Source organism: Vombatus ursinus, unplaced genomic scaffold (genome assembly GCF_900497805.2).
Source record: "Vombatus ursinus unplaced genomic scaffold, bare-nosed wombat genome assembly UNPS02007284.1, whole genome shotgun sequence".
NCBI classification, from domain to species: domain Eukaryota; kingdom Metazoa; phylum Chordata; class Mammalia; order Diprotodontia; family Vombatidae; genus Vombatus; species Vombatus ursinus.
In genome coordinates, this window is record NW_020947062.1 from 12,611,965 (window position 1) to 12,621,649 (window position 9,685).

General features: G+C 40.5%; 1 protein-coding gene across 1 annotated transcript; it reads right to left on the reverse strand.

Moving 5' to 3' along the window:
* Positions 1 to 1,342: 1,342 nt before the first annotated feature.
* ATP5MPL (ATP synthase membrane subunit 6.8PL) lies at positions 1,343 to 9,212 on the reverse strand. Its single transcript, XM_027849227.1, has 4 exons — positions 9,092 to 9,212; positions 2,875 to 2,998; positions 2,341 to 2,364; positions 1,343 to 1,533 (listed from the first exon to the last, which is right to left on the reverse strand). Exons 2-4 carry the CDS (start codon positions 2,996 to 2,998, stop codon positions 1,496 to 1,498), a joined length of 186 nt encoding a protein of 61 aa, XP_027705028.1. The 5' UTR covers positions 9,092 to 9,212; the 3' UTR covers positions 1,343 to 1,495.
* Between the last annotated feature and the right edge of the window lie 473 nt (positions 9,213 to 9,685).

Below are 9,685 nucleotides of genomic sequence, written 5' to 3' on the forward strand. Positions count from 1 at the left end.
GAAAAGTTTATAAATGGGAGTGCTTGAAGGAAAAACTGGAAAAGAAATGAGTTATATAAGAATTGGAAAGGAAATTACAGCTTGGCACAAGAGGTACAAAACCTTGTCCAAACAACATACTCCCTGAAAATCTGAATGGACCAAACACGCCAAAGACTCCATGAAATGACATGAAATAAAAACAATAAAAAATAGCAAAAAATGTAAGGTGCCTCATGGCAAAAACAACCGATGTGGAAAACAGATCAAGCCCCTTTGGACTCAGGGGTGGAGCCAAGACGATGGAGGAAAGGCAAGCAAGAATCAATGGACTCCCTGAACACCACAACCAAAAAAAGAGCCTACATATTTTATTTCAAGAAATCTCAAAAGAAAATTGCCCAGATCTCTTAGAACCAAAGGGACAGCTGGAGAAAGAAAGAATCCACTGGTGACCTACAGAAAGAAATCCCAAAATGACAATTCCCAGGAACATCACAGCCAAAATCCAGTGCTTCCAGGTTAAAGATAAAATACTACAAGCAGAGAGAAAGAATTGAAGCAGAGAGTCACATTCAGGATCACACACAATATAGCAACCACTACTGTAAAGCAGCTCATATACTTCCTTGCTCTTTCTTGCAGCAGAGAACCTGGAATATATATTCCAGAAGGCAAAGGTTATGGGCTTATAGCTAGAAAGCATGTATCTAACAAAACTGAGTATAATGCTACAGGGGGAAAAAATGGACCCTTAATGAACGAGGATTTCCAAGTATTCCTTATGAAAAGACCAGAGCTACATGGAAACTTTCAAGTACAAAGGAATAAAATAATCTTGTAATCCTGGATCACACAGTGAATGCTTATTTCCACTCTTAACATTTAAATTTCTCTAATATTAGCTAAAAGGTTAATTAAACAAATTATAAAACATAATGTATGTGTGTATAGGGGCAGGGGGGAAAAGAAAGAATTCATTATAGGAAATAAGATTTGGGGATTCATGGTTTTTTTCTTTTCCATGTGGTCAGTTAAAACATATTTTTTGAGAAATTTCCTTCTTCAAACCTTTAAGACTAAACCTTATTAAAAACTCAATTATTGAGTCCTGGGTTGAACCCCATCACCAAGTTTAAAGCAAATCAAGATATTCATTGACATCACTCAGCTCCTCTAAATTTACAAAAATCTGATAGTTCCAAAAATTTTAATCATTTTACTTTAGAGGTAATTACAGTTAATCCACCAGATACATTACAAACCAAATGCTGAATTTGCATTTGATCAAAGATAGATCAAAGTTGTGAGAACCAGATAAACAAAAAAGGGATGATATTTTAATTGAATTGGAACACAATAATTTCCTTGTATATATATGACTTTATTTCACTGTATGAACAAAAGCCTAAAAGTTAACATGGGAAACCCTTGCATTCTTTCTTCTATGGTCAAATGCCCAAATTTACAGCCAGCCTGATGTTTCACATTATGCATAATCCTAAGGTAAATTCAGTTAATGATGTCCATGAGCAGGAGCAGCTGAATCTGAACCTTTGGAAACAAAAATACAGGAGAAATTGTACTGTAATTTAGAAAATAATACAAACAAAATAGATTGCAATTTGCTAGTAAAGGAGGCAAAGATAAAACTAACAGGAAACATAAATGTTAATTTCCTATTAGAAAAAAGCAAGCTTTAAATTAATTTCAAAATAATGGATAGTTTAAATAAAAAATATTTTATTTCCATAAACATTTATTTATTTAAGTGAGATAGCCAGGGTAATGAAATAGTCATAACTGACACCAAGTAAAACCACTTCAACTTATCTAGCTGCTCTGTAAAGTTTCTCATTTGCTATTAAACAAATATTCTGTTCAGAGTTCAAACAACAGTAACTTTTTTGGCTGTTGTGAAATTGCAATGGGAAAGAAGAAAATATTCAGAACCTGGTTGTAATCAAATGAGTGTAATTTCACCAAGTTTTGAATTAAATATATTACTTCATTATCAGTAGTTTATTTAAAAGTGACAGCATGGTCTAACTACTGGTTTGAGCCCACCCCCTACACTCCCACTCCCCCAACTCCTATCAAATTATCAAAGATCTTGGATACCACTCAAATTACTATATAACCTTCTTTGACAATTTCAAAGAAAATATTTAGGACATAAAACAGCAAAAATTGCTTTGAGAATTCTACTTTACTACAACTACATATATACCTTAAATATGATATTCTGAAATATTCCCTTTGCATTTCATATTTTTGAAAACTTTTGTTCTACAGTACCAAAAACATTATTTTAAGAAAAGGAACCCATCCCTATCTCATACCCATCCCCAAAAGACTTACCTTTCAAAGCTTTGCTTTTTTTATCTAAAAATTAGAACAACATATTATCAGTGTGTTATAAAGTAATATCTTTTTATTCATTACTTCCAATTAAGTAACAAACTGTCACATAATTGAATGCCTTAGAAGACATACCACTCAAGAATTATTTTGAGCAATACCTAGTTGAGCTCTTCATTACCTAATGTAATACATAAAATTACTAGGTTTTTCAAAAGGGCTCCAAAACAGGAAAACCAGAAAAGCTATTAACAATGCTTTCCAAATCTTGTATTTAAAAAAGCTTATGTCTTCCCTGCTCCCAATTTGCCATATCAAATAGTTTAAAGCAAAAATGTTTTCCAACACAATATTTAAGACAGATACAGCTGTTCAGTATGCTAAATATGCCCCTATTTAACCTGATACAAATTACTAAAATCAAGGTTTGTATGGGAATTAATTTTGCCAATCCCTGACTCCCCACAAGAATCCTTTTCCCCAACCCTTTTCCTCCCTTCTCATCTCCCAAGAACCAAACATAATGCAACTTACCAGCACTTCTGATTTTGTAAACAATGTACCCCATCACACCCATTCCTATCCAGATCTCCTGGTAAACCTGGGTATAGTAGGGCTTCAGTGGAGTCCAAACATTTTTCATCAAGTTCTGCAACATCTGAAAATTAATAGTAGCAGTAAATTAAGGTACTTCACACTACTAAAAGTTCAGATTATTATTCGTTCAAAAAATATTTATTGAGCCTTCTAAGCCATTTTTCCTCACTGTCCCCATTCCCTAAATGCCATGCTCCCCTCCCCTTTCAGGATTCCAAATCCTTTCCATTCTTTCAAGAGATACAGGTTTCATGAGATCTCCCTCTTTCATGGAAGGTTCCCTGCTTACCACCATTGTTACTTCCTCTGAATCTTCAATAGCACTTCGTATCCACACCATTCATAGTGGTACTTATCACATGCAGTCTTGCATTCTTGTTTCATAGAATCATACATAGCATTACAGAATCAGAAGGGAGGGGTCACTAAGGTCTAGTCTAAGCCTGCTTAAAATACTTTGGGTTATGGTCTGACCAGGGAGAGTATAGGAAGGATAGTAAGGCATAACAGAAAGAGCCCTGGATTTGAAGTGAGGGAACTTGGGTTCTCTACTCTGGTGATCCTTGTATGATCTGGGTTAAGTACCTTAACCTCTTCAGTTTCTTCCTTTATAAAACAAAATATGTAAAAAATCTCTTAAGATTCCTTTCCAATCCTAAATCCTATGATTGCTTTAGTAATCTAAAATTACAATACTTTATTTGGGGGAGGTCAGTTTATTGCCTAGTTTTTATTTAGGTTCTGGGTACACGATCTAGTTATTTTTGTGATAACATTAATACCTTTTAGAAGTGAGTTGATAAGAGAAGTATCATAGGTTAGAAACTCACAGAGTGATCTCAACTCATTGTATGACCATGGTCAAATCACTCCTCTCTGGGTCTCAGGTGCCTCATTGTAAGATCAGGGGATTAACCTAGACACTTTTCTTAAGATTCCTGTAAGACATGACATTTTATGGCTCTAAAGTGCTGAGTGCCTCCTGTTTTCAGGCATGGAGCAAGGATAATGAATTCTGAGTGGTGAATATTCTATCATATCTTACCGGTCTTGGGCCCAGCACCACTGCATAGCCATCTCCATGTCATCCTGCTAGCGTAACCATCCCCTCTCCCCTTTCCACTCTAGCTCTAGAAAAGTAATCAGACCAATACTACAAGTGCTAGAAAAGACTAATCAATCATTTGGCTCTCCCTATTCCCTGTACAAAACACTCTTCTCTGGCCATCACTTTCCTAGTGGTGTTAGTTTTTTCCCCAATTACAAAGTAAGCACCACTTCCCGTTTATATTTGCATCCCCAAATTAGCAGAATTCCCTCACTAGTTAGCTTTTAATATTTTTCCATTTATATATTCACTCATATCAGTGAATATCAGGTCCTTTGGGACCTTTATTCAAATATTCTGTTCAGAATTCAAACAATCATAACTTTTTTGGCTGTTGGGAAATCATAATGGGAAAGATGGTACCAATAGTCCACCACTGAAATTCATTAATGAAGCTCAACTTTAAAATGCAAATAAACTCTCCATCTAGTGCCACTCATTTTAGTATTAATTACTTTTATCAGATTGCTTGCTAACCTAATAGTGGAGGTGGGGTGCCTGGAGGGATAATTTTCAAACACAAGGCATTTCAGGGAAGGAAAGACCAGAGGTAACCCTGAGGAGAGAAGAGAAAGGGGTGATAGGTCTAACAGGCAGAAGGTGGCAAAAACAAACAAAAACTCCTTTTCTTTTGAAATTCTAAATAAAGCTCTTCTGGTATTGAAAAATCCAACTTGGAAATACCTGTGTCTCTTAAAGACTATGCTGCTGATGGCTATTATAGAGTATAGTGCAAATTCTCCCATTACCTTCTGCCTTTCACTGATCAGGACAATAAAGTGATGTATAACAGAATGAACCCTTGATCTGGAGTTGGGACACCTAACTTCCAGTGTCCACCCAAATGACAGTGAACTTCTCTAAACCTCAGTGACCTAATCTGTAAAACAGGAATAATCACACCACCTGCCTCATAGTGGTGTGAGGAAAGCCTATTAGCCACTACTGTTACACATCATCATATGGTTGGCCCCCAGAAGTTTTCTTCAGTCACTGTCACTCACTATAATCTACTAAAGCATAAAAAAGCCACAATTTATTATTAGGAGTACCATAGTGAGGAAAATTGTGAATCCTTAAAGTATAGTATTATAGTTATTATGGGGTAGTGAAAAGACTTGTAAATATAAGTCAAAAGACTAGGTTTTAATCTTATTTCATAGTTTAACTTTAGGCAAAGTCTGTCCCACAACCTAAGAATCATCTTGAATTCCTCACTATCTCTCCCATCGACTCACCTAGCCTCTGGGTCCCACTCCTACCTCTCATATTCAAGCTGTGTCCAAGGCCTGTCCATTTCATCTTTACAACATGTCTCCAATATGCCCCCTTTTCTCCTGTGACAATGCACAGGTCTGGCTCATGTTACCTCCCTACTCTGGTGGCTTCCCATTGTCTCCAAAATGCTCAAAGCCAATCATAACCAACCCCCAACCTCCCCCTGCCCAATCTTTCCAGTCTTCCTACACCTTACTCCCTGATACAAACTCTTAGATCAAGCCTGCTGGCTGTTCCATGAACAAGACCCTCCATCTCTCAGCTCTGAACATTCTCTCTCTGGCTGTCCTCCATGCCTGGAATGCTCTCCCTCCTCCACTCTGATGACTGACCTCTCTGGCTTTCTTTAAGTCCCAACTAAAATCCCACCTCCTATAGGAAACCTTCCCTGATCCCTCTTAATCCCAGTGTCTTCCTTCTTTTAATAATATTGCTTGCTTTGTATATATTTGTTTGCATGTTTGCTCCCCCATGAGATTGTAAGCTCCTTGAAGGTGGGGACTGTTTTTGCCTTTTTGTATCCCCAGAACTTAGCATACTGCTTGACATGGCAGGCACTTAATAAATATTTACTGAACAGTTCAATCTCATATATCCAATCAGTTATCAAATCTTGTCATTTTCTATTTTTGCATCTTTTCTTTTTACTCCTATATTAACCACCTTAGTCCAGGACCCCATTACTTCTAGCCTAGAGTATTATAAAAACCAAACTGGTTTGTCTCGTGTCCCTCTGTTCCTCCTATAGCAGCACTCCATTGCCTGGAATCTCTGTGCACTGGCCAAAATATAGTATCATATATATGAACGTAAAATATATATGTACATATTGCATCTCCTGGTAGAATGTAAGCTCCATGAGGGAAGGGGTTTTTTGTATTTGCATCCCTGGGGCCTACCAAGGTGTCTACTACTTACTAAATACTTAATTTAAAGCTTGTTGGTCACAGGAAACTCACTATTCAAGAAACTCATTCCACTATTATAGAGTTCTTTTAAAAAAGTTTTTCCTTATAATACTGGACTGGAACTGTGATTTATTTAGTGTAGGGAACGTACACAAATTTCGAGTACATCAACCTGCCTCTTTCCTCCTAACCTAGGCTGCAATTTAGTTCCCCATAACTTTTAAATATTGTTCTGATCAGGTTCTACCTTTTGGAGCCAATATACCTGACACAGAGATTTACAGACTACAAAATGCTTTTTTCCTAAACAATTATCTCTGCCCCAGCCCCCTCTACCTCTCAATATTACTGATGGGGAAACCGGGATTCAGTGACTCCATCAAGGTCACAAAACAAGTAGTTTATTATTCTCACCACAGTATGCTGTATTTTCATATAGTATAAATTAATCCTTCCCAAAAGACAATCTTTCAAATATAACAGATACCTGTTATGCTCCCACTAAGTCTCTCATTCCTCAACTGTTCTTCACAGGACATAGTTGTGAGTGAGGGCTATAATATAACTTCAATTCACTTCAATTCCTGGTGTCATTTCAGCCCACCCTTTAGCCCTCCCAACAAACTGAGCCCATGCACAATCTTAATTTAGGAAGGCAGGAATTATATTTACTTAAATGTACAGAAACCTGTAAGTAAATGGCAGCAGTCATTTGTGGAAAAAACCCTTCAAGAATATAAATTCCACTTGTCAAAATTGATTCTTTTACCTTACACTTGAGTTCCCTACGCTTTTTTACACAGCTTTAGAGTTGCAGATACCTCTTAAGATACCTCAGCACCTCAAGTGCAAAATTAAGGGGCTGGACCTGATGATCTTGAGATCTTTTCTAGTTCTACATTTATAAATTAAACATTTGCCTTTAGGTGCCTTCAACAAAAAAGATCATGTGGTAAGGGATCTCTGGATCATAAATTTAGAGCTGGAAGGGACCAGAGCAACCATTTAGTCTAATCCCTTCATGTAAATGAAGAAACTGAGGTCCAAAGAAGTGACTTGACCAAGGTCAGACGTTCATTCATTCAAGAAGAATTTTGTGGAATCATAAAATTAAAGCTGGAAGAGACCATCTCCCCTCAAAATTTTACAGATAAAGAAATTGAGGCAGAGAGATTAAGTGATTTGCCCAGGCCTTCCTAAGTCCAACTCTAGCACCTGGGAACTAGGGATGCAAAGACAAAAGAAAAAGTAGCTCTTACTTTCAAACAGGGTATATCCTTCTATTCTACTGGGGAGATAAATTTACAAAATGTGAGGCAGTTGAAGGAAGGAGACAATGATAACAACAGTAGGGTCTAGAAAGGCTGCCGGGATAAGGTGGCAGATACGACACGCCTTGAAGGATACTATATGGACAGTAAATGGTAGGGCAAGAATTAAAACCCAGGTCTTCCAAACCAAGAGAGAGAAAGACTGAGAGTATTATCAGACACCCTGTTTGATCAATTTAGATATTCCTTCTACTGCCACATATTATAATTCATTCGATATCTCAACTTTTTTGATTCTTCAATATATCCTTCCATAAATCCAACTAGAAGTCTATCTTTATCATAACTGCTATATGATGGGCCTACTTCCTTTCCGGGTCACAAATGTTTTTGGTGACATCTTGCATTGCTTCTCAACAAATGAAATAATGCATGTAACTTCTATGTATATCTCCATTATTATTATTAGGTGAAAGAAGTCAATCATGTTGGACTTAGAAGGGATCTCCAAGGTCATGTAGTCCAACTCCCTCATTTCACAGATGAGAAAACTGATGCCCAATAAAGTTAAGCGGTTTGCCCAAGGTTAGTTAAGTAGTAAGCTTCAGAAGTGGGATCTGAACTCATTCCTATGCCAATCTTTCCACTGTACCAGACTGGGTCCCAGTTAATCATGGAGGAAGCAGATGGAGCACCAACATTACTATACTGCTCTTGAATTAGTGGATGACATACTATACTTTGAGAAATATGGATTGTAGTCCCAGAACTCCCTCCAATTTCTGTGTAGCCTTGAAGGCATGTCTCAGTCTCTCTGGACTTCAGATTCCTTCTCTGTAAAAAGATGAGGCTCAACTTTCTTTCTAGTCTGGATCATGGTTCGATGACACAAAAGCCACTGTCTCAGGTTTGGAAAAGGCAGGGCCAAGGTCTCCCTTACAAACCTCCCTCCCTCCTACCCCTACTTCTGGCTCTCTCCCTTTTTCCTCTCCTTTGCCCCCATCTTCTTCCCAATGTCGCCTGTCCCCATCCTTGCCCCCTTCCATCATCTCACCTGCCTCACCTTCTTCCCATCCCGACTCCCCAAAGCTTTCCCTTGTACCCCCCTTGTTTTAAACCTCGCGCCCCCCCTTCACCTTCTTCGCTCTTCCCTCCCTCGTCAAAACGGAAGCCCCCCGAACGCAAGGCTGTTGTTTCTCGCCTTTATGCTATCAAACCCTGTCTAGGACACTTTAGCAGCTGGGAGACCTCGGGCAAGTCACTTAATCTGCCTGCCTCCTTTGTCCTCATCTGTAGGATGGGGACAATAATAGCGCCTACTTTCTAAGGCGGTTGTAAACACCAAATGACACGGTACTTGTGATGAGTATTAATACCTCCTTCGGCCCCCCCCCACACACACCCCAGGCCTGAGAAGGGCCTCCTGAAGGGCGGTCCGGCCCAGCGACCTCCCCCGGCCGTGCGGGTCCCGTCCTTCTTCCTCCTCCCCCGCCCCCGAGCCCCGAGAGGCCGAGCAGCCGCCGCCGCTGCCCCCGTCCCGGGCCCGGACGCCTCAGGACGCGCCGACCCCGAGCGGCTTCCTCTCTCACCGTGGCTGGTTTCTGCAAAGCAGGGCCTCGCGCACGAGCCCAGGCCGGCAGCACGAACGGCGGAAGGCCAAAGGCTCGGAAAGGTGACCCCAGGAGCCGGGGCCTCGCGGGGAGTGCCGGGAAAACCGGCCCAGGGAGAGCCGGAAAAGGCGGGGCCTCGCAGTTTGCTCAGAGAGCCGGCCTCCCGCTACAGCGCCCCCGGGTGGCGCGCGCCGGCGCTGCAGGGTTCGGGAGAGGCACGGTCCTGGGAGGAGGGATGGGCGGGCGCAGCGGAGCGCTAGAGCGCCTGGCGAGCGGGGGAGGGGCTCGGCCTGGAGCAGGGGGAGGGGGGTGGAAACCACAGCCCAGAGATGAAAAGAGGCTTGTCTAAGGTCACAGCTAGGACAGAGCTTCTTGAAGCAGCTCAAGCACCACCTTCTGCGCGAGCCTTTATCAGTGCACCCCCCGCCCTGGTCGCCTCCCTGCCCCTCAACATCTCCCCCTCCCCCCATCTGCTAGTGCCCTCCCTCCCTTCTGTTTGACTTGTTCAATCGTTTTCAGTCGTGACCCCATTTGGGGTTCCTTCCTCAGCAAATTTTACAGATGAGGAAACTG